Consider the following 15425-nt stretch of genomic DNA (forward strand, 5'->3'; position numbering starts at 1 on the left):
ATATATATCCATCATCTTTACCTGCTTTTTCCTTTTTTTGGGTCGCGGGGGTCGCCAGTGCCCATGTCAGTTGATAGGCTTTAAATGTAGAGAAGAATTAGTCCCTAAAATGTACTCAAAGACATAATTTAGATAAATATATTGAATAAATTTTCATACATTCAATAAGCATAGAGAAAATCTCCTTTAAAAAGGCTGACGTTACTGTCTGTTCTCTTCAGGATACCGTCTTCCCTGGGAGTCTGAAGGAGAGGGATGGGAGTATCCGTCCAGCTTCGCCTCCCCTCTCCAGGTTGCAGTCGAGGCCAGCGACGGAGCATCGGACTACGGCAACAAATTTGGTGAACCTGTCCTGGCAGGTAAGAGAAAACACTGACACCTGCTGCAGCACTAATAAGGGAAAACAGGAACCATACTAATAGGACCGTGCTGCTCTAGATGCATTTCTTTTTCACTTTTGATGCCTTGTTATTGTATTTTTGCTGCATGCTTTGGTATTTCTTGTTGTTTTGGTGAGTCGAGATGGTTCTTCTCTTCCTGAGCATTTCATTGTGTTGTTGATCTGCGTATGACAACAAACCTAAACATGTAGCAGTTTATTTTTTTATATGGAGTCAAACCAGGAGAGCCAGCTGCTTTTACTACAGGAAATGTGTTTTCAGACTTAAACAAAACCTTAATGTGCTTAACTGTTTTCCACCATAAGTACTGGATCCTCCTCCTTCAGGTTTTGCTCGCTCTTTCGGCATGCGGCTGGCTAATGCGGAGCGACGAGAGTGGATTAAGCCCATCATGTTCAGTGGTGGTCTCGGGTCTATTGAGGACGTGCATGTGAAGAAGGAAGAGGCCAAACCTGGTAATAGTTCAACTCTGTGTGTCTGAGCGGTGTCTAAAGCTTTCAAACATAAAAGGACTCAAACTTGGCTGCTGCTTCAATAAGGGATGGAGGTGGTGAAGATCGGAGGACCGGTGTATCGCATCGGTTTAGGAGGAGGAGCAGCTTCTTCTGTTCAAGTAAAAATGTTTCTGTAAATCCCATTGGTTCCATTAGTGGCATTATTGTAGACATTTATAGATGTTTTTGTGGTTGTAGGTTCAAGGGGACAACTGCAGTGACAGAGATCTGGGGGCGGTCCAGAGGGGAGACGCTGAGATGGAGCAGAAGATGAATCGGGTTCTCAGGGCGTGTTTGGAAAGAACCAATGAGAACCCCATCTGTAGTATTCATGATCAGGGAGCAGGAGGAAATGGTGCCAAACTAAATACTTTTTAGTTTTATAAATTTACTGCTGTTACATGAATAAACGTTTATAAACATGTTTTCTTTAGGTAACGTGCTGAAGGAGCTCAGCGAGCCAGCAGGTGCTGTGATCTACTGCAGCAGGTTCAAGGTCACCAGCTGCAGAACGTTTGGTTCACATCTGCAAAAGAATTACTGTGCTTTCTTTAAATTGATATCTTTGAAGTGTTTTAGTTTGTCTTTGCTTCCTGCGTCTGTGTAGAAAGGTGACCCAACGCTGAGCGTGTTGGAGCTGTGGGGCGCCGAGTATCAGGAGAGCAACGCTCTTCTGCTGCGTCCATCAGACAAGTCTTTTCTAGAGAGGGTTTGTCAGAGGGAGAAGTGTCCTGTGGACTTTGTGGGACAAATCACAGGAGATGGAAAGGCACGTCATCACTGGTTGCTGGTTGGCTCGTCCTGTTGGTCACCCTCAGCCTTGCAGAACAGATTTATGTTTATCTGTGTCGTTTTTCACAGATTGTGCTGGTGGACGATGAGCGGGGCGTGCAGGCAGAGTGTGTGCGCCATCCTGTCGACCTGCAGCTGGAGTGGGTTCTGGGCAAAATGCCACAGAAAGAATTTAAGATGGAGCGTCGAGCCCTAACCCATCAGTCACTGTGTCTTCCTGCTGGTCTGACAGTAAAAGACGCCCTGCAGCGTGTTTTACGACTGCCTGCTGTCGCCTCCAAGCGCTACCTCACCAACAAGGTGCTGTTACGTCCTGGTGGAACGTCTTTTCTGCCAGTAAAATAAACTGCAGACATGCTGTGACTCTGCATGTCCCCGCTCTCTTCAGGTGGACAGGTCGGTGACGGGGCTGGTTGCCCAGCAACAGTGCGTCGGCCCTCTTCACACCCCTCTGGCTGACGTGGCCGTCGTCGCTCTTTCGCCATTTGGCCTGGAGGGAGCCGCAACCGCACTCGGTGAGCAGCCAATCAAAGGGCTGCTCTGTCCTGCAGCGGGGGCTCGCATGGCTGTTGGAGAGGCCCTGACCAATCTGGTGTTTGCCCGAGTCACAGCGCTGAAGGTGGACCCACCTTACTCAATTAAACACCTTAAATAAACTGAAAATACTTCAATCTGACTTCAGCATCTTGTAGACTAACGTTAACACAATACAGTAAAATAAGTATTTTTTTAAATTTCATTGATGTGTTTCAGGATGTGAAATGTAGTGGGAACTGGATGTGGGCTGCCAAACTGCCTGGGGAAGGGGTGTGTCTGTGGGAGGCCTGCAAAGCCATGTGTGAGGTCATGGGTCAACTTGGAGTAGCCATCGATGGGGGCAAGGACTCTCTGAGTATGGCAGCAAGAGTGGGGACGGAGACCGTCAAGGCTCCAGGTCATTGTCGGTGTGTGTCAGTGTGTGTGTGCGTAGGTTCGTGTAGTTCATGTTGTACAAAGCGTTTGCTCTGCTTCTCGGCAGGTGCTCTGGTGATCTCTGCGTACGCTGTTTGTCCTGACGTCACTGCCACAGTGACGCCTGACCTGGAGGATCCAGATGGCAAAGGTGTAACATGCTGACAGACACAAAGCTGACCCTGTTCAAACACAGAGCCTCCAGTAGAACCAGTCAGAAGAGTATTTCTGACTGGTTTGCTGTGATAGAGGAATAACTTTGAAAATGTGAAATATCTTTGTTTTTTTTATGGCCTGCGTAATGTCGTTTGTGCCCGTTTGTGTTTTTTCAATGAGACTTGACACATCGAACACACACACACATGCATGTTTCCTTCTTTCAATCTGCTTTTTGTTTTGTCTGCAGGTGTGTTGTTGTGGGTCCCTCTAAGTCCGGGCCGTCATCGTTTGGGAGGTTCTGCCCTGGCTCAGTGCTACAGGCAACTTGGAGACCGCTCTCCTGACCTGGACCAGCCAGGACTATTGACGGCATGCTTCAACACCACTCAGAAGCTCGTGCAAAGTGAGTCTGGAAATCTGTTGGCTTTTACATTTAGAGAGAGAAAAACTGTATAATGTCTTTACTTGGCTTCATTCTGTAGGAAACAAATATTTAGTTTTATTTTAGTTCTATCATGTGGTTTGCACCGTGGACTGCTGCCGCCTGGTGGTCTGAGTGTGCATTGAAGGCAGCATTGTTACTTTTCAAGAAATTTAAACATAATTTTTTTAAACAAATTTTCATCTGTTTTTAAAAGTGTCAGACATTGAATCTATATTTCTTTGTGCTTTCAGATCGTGTGCTCAGCGCAGGTCATGACATCAGCGATGGAGGCCTCATCTCCTGCCTGTTGGAAATGGCGTTTGCAGGAAATCGGGGGCTTGACATCGAGCTCTCGTTAGGAGAATGTGGAGGTCATCGAGTTTGTCTGTTTGTCTTTATTTCTCTGTGACTTGTAGCTGTTCAGTAAACCTGTGCTGTGTTTGCTGCCTCCGGTTTAGTCATGGAGCTGCTCTTCAGTGAGGAGCTAGGTTTGATCCTGGAGGTTTCACAGTCTCATGTAGAAACGGTCCGTCAGAGTTACAGCAGTGCAGGCGTGGAGTGCCGTCGTGTTGGAACAACCTGTGGATTTGGGCCAGAAGCAACGGTGAGAAGTCTTTCTGTGTATGGACCGAGACTAAAGGCCTCTCCTCTGTACTTGTGTTGATTGTTGTCTTTTGTTGCACTCAGGTCAGAATTCAAGTGGATGGGCAGGAGGTGCTGCATGAATCACTGCCTGATCTCAGAGCAGTTTGGGAGGACACTAGTTTTCAGCTCGAGCGCCTCCAGGCCAACGAGCTCTGTGTAAAACAGGAAGAGGCGGGTCTTTCCAAGAGAACACAGCCATACTTCAAACTCACCTTTGACCCGTCTGAAACACCCAGCATCCGCCAGCCTTGTAAGAGTGGCTCTAATATTTTATTACTGCAACTCTTTTTGTCATCTTTATTATAAAGCCATCTTTGAAATGTGATTTTCTTTTAGCTGCAGGGCCTCCACGGGTTGCTGTAGTCCGAGAGGAGGGCAGCAACGGAGATCGAGAGATGTCTGTCTCTTTGTACATGGCGGGCTTCGAGGTAAATAACAACAGCTCCATGAGCGATCTGTTAAATCTGTGCAAGTTCTCTTCATGAGTTTAGCTTTTAAAATCATAAATCATATTGTTGCGTAGGTCTGGGACGTCACCATGCAGGATCTCTGCTCTGGCTCTTTAACCCTTGAGCCTTTCAAAGCTGTCGTGTTTGTCGGGGGGTTCAGTTACGCAGACGTCCTGGGATCAGCTAAAGGTTTATAAAACATCACATGTACACCCAGTTATGACCCACTTTAAGACGGCAGGTTGTTTTTAATGTATCTGGTTCTTAAAGGCTGGGCTGCAACTGTTGCCTACAACCCCAAGGCTAAGGCTGAGTTTGATCACTTCCAGCGGAGACAAGACACCGTGAGTCTGGGGGTGTGTAACGGCTGCCAGCTGCTCGTCTTGCTGGGCTGGGTGGGAGAGGCTGAGGATGGAGCTGGTAAGATAGGAAAGAAAAAATCATTCTCCTAACTGTGGAAGTTAAACAAGACAGTGCTCAAGCAGATTATCTGTGATTAATGTTCAAGACATTTTTAAAGTATGTTCCATGACTGAATTGTGGTTTTGTCCTCTCTCTGGTCAGACTCTGAAGTCGTACTGACCCATAATAAGTCTGGCAGGTTTGAGTCACGGTTTGTCAGCGTTGGGATTCAGAAGTCTCCGTCCATTTGGCTCGGAGGCATGGAGGGCTCTGCACTGGGAGTGTGGGTCGCACATGGAGAAGGTGAGGTCAGAACCGTGTGTGTTCTGGTGCTGCAAGTGAGCACAAATAAATCAGTGTGAACGTTTTGATCTTCCACAAAGCTGATTAGTTTTGTTGAACCATCAGGTCTTTCTTTATTCAGCCGCTGAGGTCTGATATTGATTTGCAGCATTGACTCTTACAAACTTTGTCCAAAACTAACAAAAACTGATTTATATTGGTTGTTATACCAAACAACAAGAACAAGGGGCTGGTTTTAGCCGTTTTTCTCTGATTTATTTAGCAAATATGCGAATACTAGTATTAATACAAGGAGCAAAACATACTCACTTTAACTTTATTCTTTATTTCTTCAAAGTAGAATAATTAATTAATTGTTCCACAGTTTTTAAAAAATCACATAGGCCTGCATAGTTCATTGTTTTAATAATAATAATAATAATAAAAAAGGTAAAAACTATTCTATTTTTCCCCTTCTTTACAAGAATATGGTTTTATTTTGCCCTAAAACGTAAAAAATCAACAAACGTTCAAATTATTACATATTTTTAGTTTTCTAATGTCACCCCTACTGACCAGAAAAGCTCCCTCCAACAAACCTAAAGTGGTCCACGGGCCACTAGTTGCTAATCTCAGTTGTAGCAGGTTGTGCAGCTCTGGACACATTTAATTTAGTGAACGAAGGGGCAGAAATGGCTCTTTTGATCATAAAAGTTGCAGATCCCTGCAAGACTGAACCCCTCATTGCCTCTGATGTGTCTCCCATCGGTGATCACATTCATAAATGTGATCTAAAGCTCTGATTAGTCTCTTGTTCAGATTAGCGTTGTAGAAATCTAGTGGATTACTGTATGAGTGTGTGTGGAGGTAAATGAGGCACAGACTGTTGTAAAGAGCTTTGAGGTGCTGTATAAATAATTTACCATTCTTTCCCTCCTGCAGGTCAGATGCAGTTCCGTAGCTCTCAGGCCCAAGACAAGATCATTTCCAGTGGACTTGCACCCATTTGTTACCTCAATGATCAGGGTTGTCCCACTGAAGACTATCCTCTAAACCCTAATGGCTCACCTCGGGGTGTTGCAGGGTTGACCTCCCAGGACGGCAGACACCTGGCCATGATGCCCCATCCTGAGCGCTGCACCCTGAGCTGGCAGTGGCCCTGGGCTCCGAGGGCCCTCAGGCCTTCCCTCACACCTTCACCCTGGCTGCGCATGTTCAAGAACGCAGTCGCCTGGTGCAGCAACTCAGATTAAAATCCTGCCTTTACATAATCCCAGAGTTGTCCAATGTGCAAGCTTTACCTCATGCACCTTTTTAATTGTTGTGAACCTTGAATTTGGTGTCTGTGTGTTGTTGCTGTGACTTGTTCTTGTTTCTGAGATGCCTAAAACTTTACGCCCTGCAAACTTTGTTTACATTTCATAATTTCCAAAACCACAGCACACTAGTGAGGAATGCTCACTCTTATCAGTTGTGCCTTTGAAACTATCCAAACCACACTAATAAATCCATTTAAAACCTGCTGTGTGACATGATTAAAAAGAAGCAGTGCAGGACAATAAATATAGTTTATTTTAACCGTAAAAACACACACTCATACAATATCACACATTTACAAAGATCTTAACCGAGTGCTAACATGACAACTGAAACGGACGAAAATACAGAACAGATAAATGGTGAGCTTTAAAAAAAAAAAAAGCCATTTCCATCAAGTCGACGTGTTTTTCTGTAAACTGGTTTTAGAAAAAGGCCAGATTTGAGCTCTTCATAGCTAAGGAGCTTGGGAGTTTGTAACAACAGCTGGACCACCACGCTGCATTAGTTTAGACTTCTATAAGCTTTGTGAACACTTGATAAACCAGTCTGGAGTCCAAGAGTACCAGACACCATTGACCTCCAGACTTAAACTGTACAAATATCAACATTCCCTCTCTGACTAATCCAACTTATAATAAACAGAAACACAATCAAAGTCAGTTTCAGGTAGTTGTTTCCTCCACCTACATTGAGCTCCCCATCAGTCCCTGTGAAGTTGGAGAGGTTCCTCTCTCTGGTTCCATTTGCTGGTTGGTGTTAAGAACACAGATGAGCAGCAGAACCACCACCACCAGGTCGTCCAGGGCCCCCAACAGTCCGCAAAGTGCAAAGTCTGTTTCCAGGGGGTTCTCTGATGGAGACAAAGTGTCTACAGGTGAAGAGGAGGTGGACACCACCGTCCCCACACAGCACAAGGCCACCCTGAAGAGAAACAGCCACACGAGACCCCCCATGGTGCCCAGGCCACGAGCCATTAACTGTAGGAGGAGAGGGGCGTCACACAGGTAGTCCGTTACCTGGAGTCAAGAAGGAAAAACAGATTACAGACTGGAAATCTCATGGTAACACTTAAACAGTGTGACTTCACATGTTTGAACAGAAAATACCATATTTTTTGCTGTATAAGTCGCAGCTTTTTGCATAAATTAGCACGTCCTGTGACTTATACAGCAAAGCAACTTATTTATGTTTTTTCCCATATTTATAACTAATTTTTGGCTGAGATCTGAGGATTTCATTCATTCTGACATGGAAATGTTATTTGTGGGCTGAGACGGTGTAGGGGCAGGGCAGCTGACTCAGGGCCCGAAGGTCCTGGGTTTGATCCCCCAGTCATTGCACATCTCGTGGTGTCTCTGAGCAGGACACCTAATCCCGAGTTGCTCCCCGGGTGCTTACATAGCTGCCCACTGCTCCACCTGGGTGTATCCCAGGTGTGATGGGTTAAATGCAGAGAGCCAATTTTGCCTTTGTATGGGAACATACAATGATGACAACACATAGCATTTTATTTATTTTGTTAAAAATATTGAACACTACCATTTTCAGCCACGAGAGGGTGCTCGAGTAATATGGCAAGCCAAATGTCTTATTAACAGGTAAAAGTGGCATGAGAGACACTTGGATTGCCATACCAAGCCACTTTCGTCTCACTCCAGAACTCCTGGAGCAAACGTCAAATCAGCTACATTTCACAGCACCACCCAGACGAAATGCAGCTGATTTGACCATTAAAGCACATTTATTAAGGAAAAGTTCAACCGAGACACACCTTTAATATAATTTTGAGCAAACAAATAATTGTTTTTAAGTGTTAATCTTGTTAAAGCACACTTCCGCGGCCGCCATTTGGCAGCCAATCAATGTATGACACAACACCGGCCCACGTTGCTGGGTTGTCAGCAGTGATTCATAATTGATGCGACTTATATGGAGAAGCAACGTATTTATGTTTTTTTCCACTTTATTAGACATTTTGGACTGATGTGACTTATGCGAGTGCTTTAATCTTAAAGGAGCTTTTTGTGTGAAATCGGTTGCCACCATCTGGGTGTGCCATTTGGTGTTAACCCGATCTTTAATTTTACACCGTTCCTTTGTTCAGAACAATACATCCTAAAAGCTGCAGAACAAGTATTTCTGTTCCCAAACCTAAGAGGAATAATTCTCATGTGTCTTCAGTCTGATCTGATTACATTCAAGGCTTTAAACGAGAGCCGTTACGGCTGACTCTTCAACAGGCACTGGTTGAGTACTGACCCTTCTTGGGGCTCCAGAGTAGCGTTTGTTGTAATCTGTGATTTCCCCAAGAACTTTGTTCGACTGCTGGTCTAACTGACTCTCTGTGAACAGGTTACACAGCACACTGACCTGGAAAAGTCATAGTCATTTTTATTACGTTGCATCATCATCACTTAACGTGTTCATAATTAACAGTAAAGTCATGGAATGGATCGTACCTTTTGTCTGCAGAGAGGACAGCTGATGGCATCTAACCATGAGCCGTGTTTCCAGTAGGTGAGCAGGCAGGAAGCTGAGGTATAAAACAACTTTCAGTATGGTTTACAACAAGTATAAACCTTATTAACAACAGAAAATCAACAAACAAATATACAAACCGGATTCCAAAAAAGTTGGGACACTAAACAAATTGTGAATAAAAACTGAATGCAATGATGTGGAGGTGCCAACATCTAATATTTTATTCAGAATAGAACACAAATCACAGATCAAAAGTTTAAACTGAGAGAATGTATCATTTTAAGGGAAAAATCTGTTGTTTCCAAATTTCATGGCGTCAACAAATCCCAAAAAGTTGGGACAAGTCCATTTTTACCACTGTGTAGCATCCCCCCTTCTTCTTACAACACTCAACAGACGTCTGGGGACAGAGGAGACCAGTTTCTCAAGTTTACAAATATGAATGCTCTCCCATTCATGTCTAATACAGGCCTCTAACTGTTCAATCGTCTTGGGCCTTCTTTGTCCCACCTTCCTCTTTATGATGCGCCAAATGTTCTCTATAGGTGAAAGATCTGGACTGCAGGCTGGCCATTTCAGTACCCGGATCCTTCTCCTAGGTAGCCATGATGTGATTGCTTCAGAATGTGGTCTGGCATTATCATGTTGAAAAATGCAGGGTCTTCCCTGAAAGAGATGACGTCTAGATGGGAGCATATGTTGTTCTAGAACCTGAACATAGTTCTCTGCATTAATGGTGCCTTTCCAGACATGCAAGCTGCCCATGCCACAAGCGCTCATGCAACCCCATACCATCAGTGATGCAGGCTTCTGAACGGAGCGTTGATAACAACTTGGGCTATCCTTGTCCTCTCTGGTCCAGATGACATGGTGTCCCAGTGTTCCATAAAGAACTTCAAATCGTGACTCATCTGACCACAGAACAGTCTTCCATTTTGCCACACTCCATTTTAAATGACCTCTGGCCCAGTGCGAACGTCTGAGCTTGTGGAGCTTGCTTAGAAATGGCTTCCTCTTTGCACTGTAGAGTTTCAGCTGGCAACGGCGGATGGCATGGTGGATTGTGTTCACTGACAATGCTTTCTGGAAGTATTCCTGAGCCCATTCTGTTATTTCCTTGACAGTGGCGTTTAAGGGCCCGGAGATCACGAGCATCCAGTAGAATTTTACGGCCTTGACCCTTATGCATAGCGATTGTTCCACATTCTCGGAATCTTTCGATGATGTTATGCACGGTTTTTTCATTCAATTCAACCTTTATTTAGACAGGTAAATCCCATTGAGCTTCGAGGACTCATTTACAAGAAAGACCTGATTTCAACAAAGAATGATGACAACAATGTACAACAGCGACAACAATAAACAATTATAAAAAGTCATACTCCAGTTTTTTTTTTTTTTTTTTAAACAAATAGGATGGCTAAAAGAAAAAGGTAACAAAAAAACAGCTAGATTCTAAGGCAAATGTAGAAAACTAAAAACATGAACATGTCTGCATTGGTCCCTGCCTGGAGTCCAACAGATTCTTAAAGTCACTTAGAGAGGTCAAGGTCGAGAGCTTCAATTGTTTTTGTAAGGTATTCCAGGAAACAGGAGCGGTTGATGATGATAACTTAAAAGTCTTTGCTATTTTATGCTGGGTAACATCATTCTGGTATTGCTGTACTATCTTTCTGCACAACAATGGTGGAATTGGCGATCCTCTTACCATCTTGGCTTCTGAGAGACACTGACACTCTGAGAAGCTCTTTTTATACCTAATCATGTTGTCAGTTGATCTAATTAGTGTTAATTGGTCTTCCAGCTGTTTGTTATATGCTCAATTTCCTTTTGCCAGCCACTTATTGCTACTTGTCCCAAATGTTTTGGGATTTGTTGACACTGTGAAATTTTGAATCAACATATTTTTCCTTTAAAATGTTACATTTACTCAGCTTAAACTTTTGATCTGTCATCTATGTTATATTACGAATAAAATATTGACATTTGCCTTCTCCACATCATTGCATTCAGTTTTTATTCACAATTTGTTTAGTGTCCCAACTTTTTTGGAATCCGGTTTGTAAAACTAATATTGTTATAATAAACTAAAGGTTTTTAATGTTGAAGGTTAAATAAATGTTAAAGACAGATAATGCTGCTGTAGGGTAGAGCCAAGTCTGATGATAAACATGAGGATGAGGATCTGCTTCGTAATTTTTAATAGAAAGTGCATTTGTGTCATAAATACCAACTCTCCCCTGGGGACAGATGTGTTCATTTTGAAATGAGTAATTGTCTTGTTCAAGATGAAAAACATTTCTACAACATAAAATAAAGCTTTTCCTGGTTAATTTCATTGTTTTCTATCGTCTTATTCGTTTATGTGTTTATGAAGAGTTGTAATTTAAATACATTTCTCAAGCCAGATAATAGCATTGTTGTTTTTTTGTTTTTTTTTTACTACCAGCAGCAGAGATAAATTGTATTGGAGCAGACAAAGCTCCATTGCAGCATCACACTGACACCATACCGCTCAGAGAACAAATTATATAAAAAGTATGTTTCAGATAAATCATTTTTTTCAGTTTTAATGATGACTGCACAGATGACACCAAGAGTAACTGGTCTGATTAAATACATTTACTGCCAGGAAACAAACCAGTTTATGTTGCGTGTGTGTAATCTCTCACCACAGAATAAATGGCCGCAGTTGGTCTGGACTGGGAATTTGGCCGTCTGCAGGCAGACCGGACAGTGCCGGTCTCGTCTACTCAGAGACACACATGTCTGTGCTGATTCCTACAGAGGTGGCAGAAAAAGAGAACATCTGGGAAATGAGAGGCAGGAAAACCCAACACATTTAGAAAATATGTCCAAAAGAATTTTGTTTGAAAAAATTATACCCGCTGACCAAATATTTTTATATTTTTCCTTTAAGAATTAGCAACATGTTGAAAAACAGCTCCATTAGTATGGTCTGGTTTGCTATAAGTCTTTCCAGCTTATTTATTAATAAAATCATAATCAGGGAACTTTCAGGCAGAAAGAAACTAAATAGATCTACTGAACGTGTAAAAACAAAAGAACTTGCAGAAGGCCAGTGTCACGCTCACCTCAGGGCAGTGCGTGCACATAGTTTTTGTCAGCCCAAGTGTGCACGTCGGTGCTTTGAATGAGAGATCCTGACTCACTGGAGCGTCACGTTGGAGGTGGTTCAGTCTGAAACATGACATGATGAGTTGGCAATGATAAAAACATCTGAAATATATATTAATACATCACCAATGACTGGTGAGATAAGGCTGACTAAACTCAGCTCATTTATGTTTGTGGGTCACAGGTACTGATGCTCAAATCAGAGCAGCTTAACATTTATAAAACATGTTTTTTAAATTGAATAATTAAATACCAATAATCAAATTAAAGTATCCTATCTTTGATTTGACACCATCAAAGACCTTCTTCCCATTTTGTCTTTTTATTAGTAAAATACCTTCACAGCAATCAGTAAAGATGTCCAAACAGTTTCTAACACAGAAGAAAAGCTTCAGAAAATCGTGCCATAAAAGTTCTCTGACTGTTTTATGTTTCGGTTCAAATTATGTTTAAATACGTACATTTAGGAAGCTTGAAGCTCAAAGCATACTTCTAAGCTAAAATTGACCCAGTTCTAAGTTAAATCAGTGGCTTTAAAAAAAAATGCATAACTTAATTTTTGTTAGTAACAGGAGAAAATGTGACAAACCTGGACTGAGATGTGTCAGAGCTGGACAGTTCTTCTAAAAGCAGTCGTGTCTGAAACAGACAGTCACTGTTTCCTAGCAGGAAGTGAAGTGCTGCCTGACAGCATCACTTTACTTAATAAATGGGGCCTCTTGGTTAATGATCAACTCTTCTATATCAGCTGGGGCTTTTTTACTTGAAGGAAGCACGACAGATCAATAAAAAAATATTTACTGAGAAAACACTTCGAAAACACGCTATTCACTTTTAACTCGACTGTGATCTGATTGTAGGAAAAGTATTTGGATAATCTAATTATAAAATGAGCACGTGTCTCCTTTCAGTCAGGTCACAGGCAAAGTATGTGGATCACATGATCAGATCAACTGCAGAGGTTCCCTCCTACACCGTGTTTGGTGAGAACGATTGAAACTAGGCAATCATTTACTTTTGGTTTACTTTGCAAAGTCCTTGTCTAATATTTCACTCACTCTGTAATAAAATCAATCAGATGTCATTGTTCAGAGGACAAGGACTGACATTTTGGAAATTTCAAACTGATTTTATACACATTTTAAACAGATTTTAAACAAAATTATTTACATTCATTTCTCACTGTAACCAATCAGAAATCAAGTTTGTGAATTGCTTTATACACAATTAAAAAGTAAAATGTACAATTCCCAAAGCATACAGATGTTTTGTTATTGAATTTACAGTAAAGTTCAGGTGTGTTTCCCAGTTCTTGTGAAGTTTTTGAAGCTTTGTTGTTGTCCAGCTCCACAAGTTCCCTGAACCTGAACCATGATAGCTCAGTTCCCAACATAAAAACTCCAAGTTGTAAGAGTATTTTTATTTATTAACCTTTATTTAACCAGACAAAACCCATTGAGATCACAGAACTCTTCTGCAAGGGAGGCCTGGCCCTGAAGGCAGCCTAACATGCATGTTTTTGGTCTGTGGGAGGAAACCAGATGTCAGAGTGAAACCATGCCAGGAGATCTAGAAAATGATCTAATGGACTTATATGTCTGGATCCTCAGCTAAAGGGAGGACTCAGACATGAAGAGTCTTGGTCAGACAGGAAACAGACAAGAAATTAGGAACAAAATGTAGCACAGCTCGACACCAAAAGCTCTTTGGAACAGAAGAAATTCCTCATTAAAGGACAAACCATACTGCTGGAAGTTTACCTAAAACCCACCCAAAGAACATTTTATTGACAAAGGATATTTTGATGGACAGGCTGCAGGGGTTAGATCGATCCAGTAAACAATGCAGGTCGAGCTACTAAGATATAGCTACTGAGACCACAGGGACGAACATAATTTCATCAGATGAATGATAAATGCAGACGCCTTTTATTGGGTTTTCTAGAATTTCAACATGACAACCCAAAACACACACAGTCCACATAAAATTTAAACTTTTACAAATCCTATTTTTGTTTTACAGAAAAGAGCTGTAAGAATTATTACTAGAAAACATTTAAGTCATCAAGTACTTTATTTTATCAATTGAAGTTATTGACGTTCCATGATTTGGTAGATTATAGTATTTTATCAGTTTTGTATAGGACTCATAATAATACATTACCTTTAAATATACAAATAAATTTTTGTTAAAAGAGAAAGTTGTTATAATCTTAAAGGGATAGAGATATTTGTGAAACCGAAATTAAGAACTAAGGGTCGGTCTACCTCAATCCAAGGAATTAGATTATGGAATAATCTGGAGAGTGATGTTAAAAATGCCAGAACAATGCGTATGTTTAAGAGAATGATCAAAGCTGATTTGTTAAAAAAATATGAAATAGCTTAATGTGTATTGTTTGAATTGTTGTTCAAGAAGGAGTTATTTATTTTGTTTTGTTATTTGAATATTATTATAGTTTGAATTAATTGTTTGAAAAAAAGGAGCAGATATAATAAGATTTTTTTCTTCTTTCTGCTGCCTTTCATTTTATTCGTGATTGTATTTCTTATTGTATATAGAAATGTTTTGTTTTGTTTTAAAAATGAATACATTTATATAAATATAAATAAATAAATAAATAAATAAAATTACACGCAACTCCAGAAAACCCTGGAACCATTTTGAGGTGCTAAATATACAAGTTATTTCAGTGTTCCACTGATTTCATATAAACAAAAAACACAAGAAGGTTGAAAATTGTTCATATGCAACATTATGTCAAAAATAATTTGTGACTATCGGCATTTAAAATGTGTGTCTAAGATTTAGAGAAATACCAAAAAAAAAAAAAAAGTTAAACTGCTGTAATCAAATGTCAGCAACTATAAACCTATTGCAAAATCTGACAGCAAACAAAGATATAACACTTGGTCATCAATCCAGACAGAAATATCTTGACAAATATTTACACTGGCACTTCAAAAAACATTAGAGTACAGGTCATTTAAAGATAGTCGCATAAGTGAAGGTCAGTGTCCCAGAATGAAGTCAGGAGATAAAAGCAAAGATGCACACTCAATGACATTTACAAATGGCACAGATTGTGTCCTTGCAGGCTACGTGAGTAAAGTCTGGTAAGTTTGTTTGTTATGTGCTTGGTATATTACCTAAACTTAATTTGATATACTTTGTACAATAATGAATTTATTGGCTGTGTGTTCATTTCAGAATAAAGTAACTCTTTAAATTTTATGTTTTTACAAACTGTGGCTAAAACAAAACCTAAAAAACACATTTATCATCCTGAAGAGACTAAAGCATATACTGTATATATCTTCTGTACTACTTAAAGTACTAAAAGTACTTACTGAATGTATTACTTAATGCAATGGTCTACAATATCATTAAATGTACCTACCGTATGTATATTTTCTGTAATACATTAATAGTATTGTGTCATTTTAATAAACAATGTTACAGTTCCATCCATCCATCCATTATCTTT

The 15425-nt window shown here is 40.9% G+C and overlaps 2 protein-coding genes across 2 annotated transcripts in view; one reads left to right on the plus strand and one right to left on the minus strand.

Annotated features, from left to right (window-relative positions):
• The window catches only part of pfas (phosphoribosylformylglycinamidine synthase), a 14501-nt gene extending 7892 nt beyond the window's left edge, over positions 1–6609 (plus strand). Inside the window, exons 10-28 of the mRNA XM_037674835.1 lie at positions 222–359; positions 728–856; positions 941–1014; positions 1094–1250; positions 1330–1391; positions 1503–1664; positions 1757–1987; positions 2076–2306; positions 2441–2621; positions 2706–2789; positions 3045–3200; positions 3473–3592; positions 3680–3825; positions 3909–4116; positions 4203–4294; positions 4390–4504; positions 4586–4735; positions 4880–5020; positions 5942–6609. Coding sequence (XP_037530763.1) covers positions 222–359; positions 728–856; positions 941–1014; positions 1094–1250; positions 1330–1391; positions 1503–1664; positions 1757–1987; positions 2076–2306; positions 2441–2621; positions 2706–2789; positions 3045–3200; positions 3473–3592; positions 3680–3825; positions 3909–4116; positions 4203–4294; positions 4390–4504; positions 4586–4735; positions 4880–5020; positions 5942–6252 — 2888 coding nt within the window. The 3' untranslated portion in view covers positions 6253–6609. The remainder of the gene's footprint in view (positions 1–221; positions 360–727; positions 857–940; positions 1015–1093; positions 1251–1329; positions 1392–1502; positions 1665–1756; positions 1988–2075; positions 2307–2440; positions 2622–2705; positions 2790–3044; positions 3201–3472; positions 3593–3679; positions 3826–3908; positions 4117–4202; positions 4295–4389; positions 4505–4585; positions 4736–4879; positions 5021–5941) is intronic.
• A 300-nt stretch (positions 6610–6909) lies between these two features.
• Positions 6910–12015, minus strand: si:dkey-183n20.15 (RING-HC_RNF170 domain-containing protein). Its single transcript, XM_037674836.1, has 5 exons — positions 11896–12015; positions 11473–11581; positions 8779–8852; positions 8579–8689; positions 6910–7335 (listed from the first exon to the last, which is right to left on the minus strand). The coding sequence occupies exons 1-5, from the start codon at positions 12013–12015 to the stop codon at positions 7003–7005; spliced, it is 747 nt and encodes a 248-aa protein (XP_037530764.1). The 3' UTR covers positions 6910–7002.
• Positions 12016–15425: the final 3410 nt, after the last annotated feature.

The sequence above is a fragment of the Nematolebias whitei genome, chromosome 3, assembly GCF_014905685.2.
Source record: "Nematolebias whitei isolate Nwh7 chromosome 3, NemWhi1, whole genome shotgun sequence".
Taxonomy (NCBI): Eukaryota; Metazoa; Chordata; class Actinopteri; order Cyprinodontiformes; family Rivulidae; genus Nematolebias; species Nematolebias whitei.

What these genes read in the sequence shown, in the direction of transcription:
- si:dkey-183n20.15 (XM_037674836.1), bottom strand. Translation starts at nt 12,015, where the DNA reads ATGTCATGTTTCAGACTGAACCACCTCCAACGTGACGCTCCAGTGAGT. An exon ending in TGTGCACGCACTGCCCTGAG is followed by an intron (nt 11,582 to 11,895) that starts GTGAGCGTGACA and finishes CCACCTCTGTAG; the next exon opens with GAATCAGCACAGACATGTGT. An exon ending in ACTCTGGAGCCCCAAGAAGG is followed by an intron (nt 7,336 to 8,578) that starts GTCAGTACTCAA and finishes TCTTGACTCCAG; the next exon opens with GTAACGGACTACCTGTGTGA.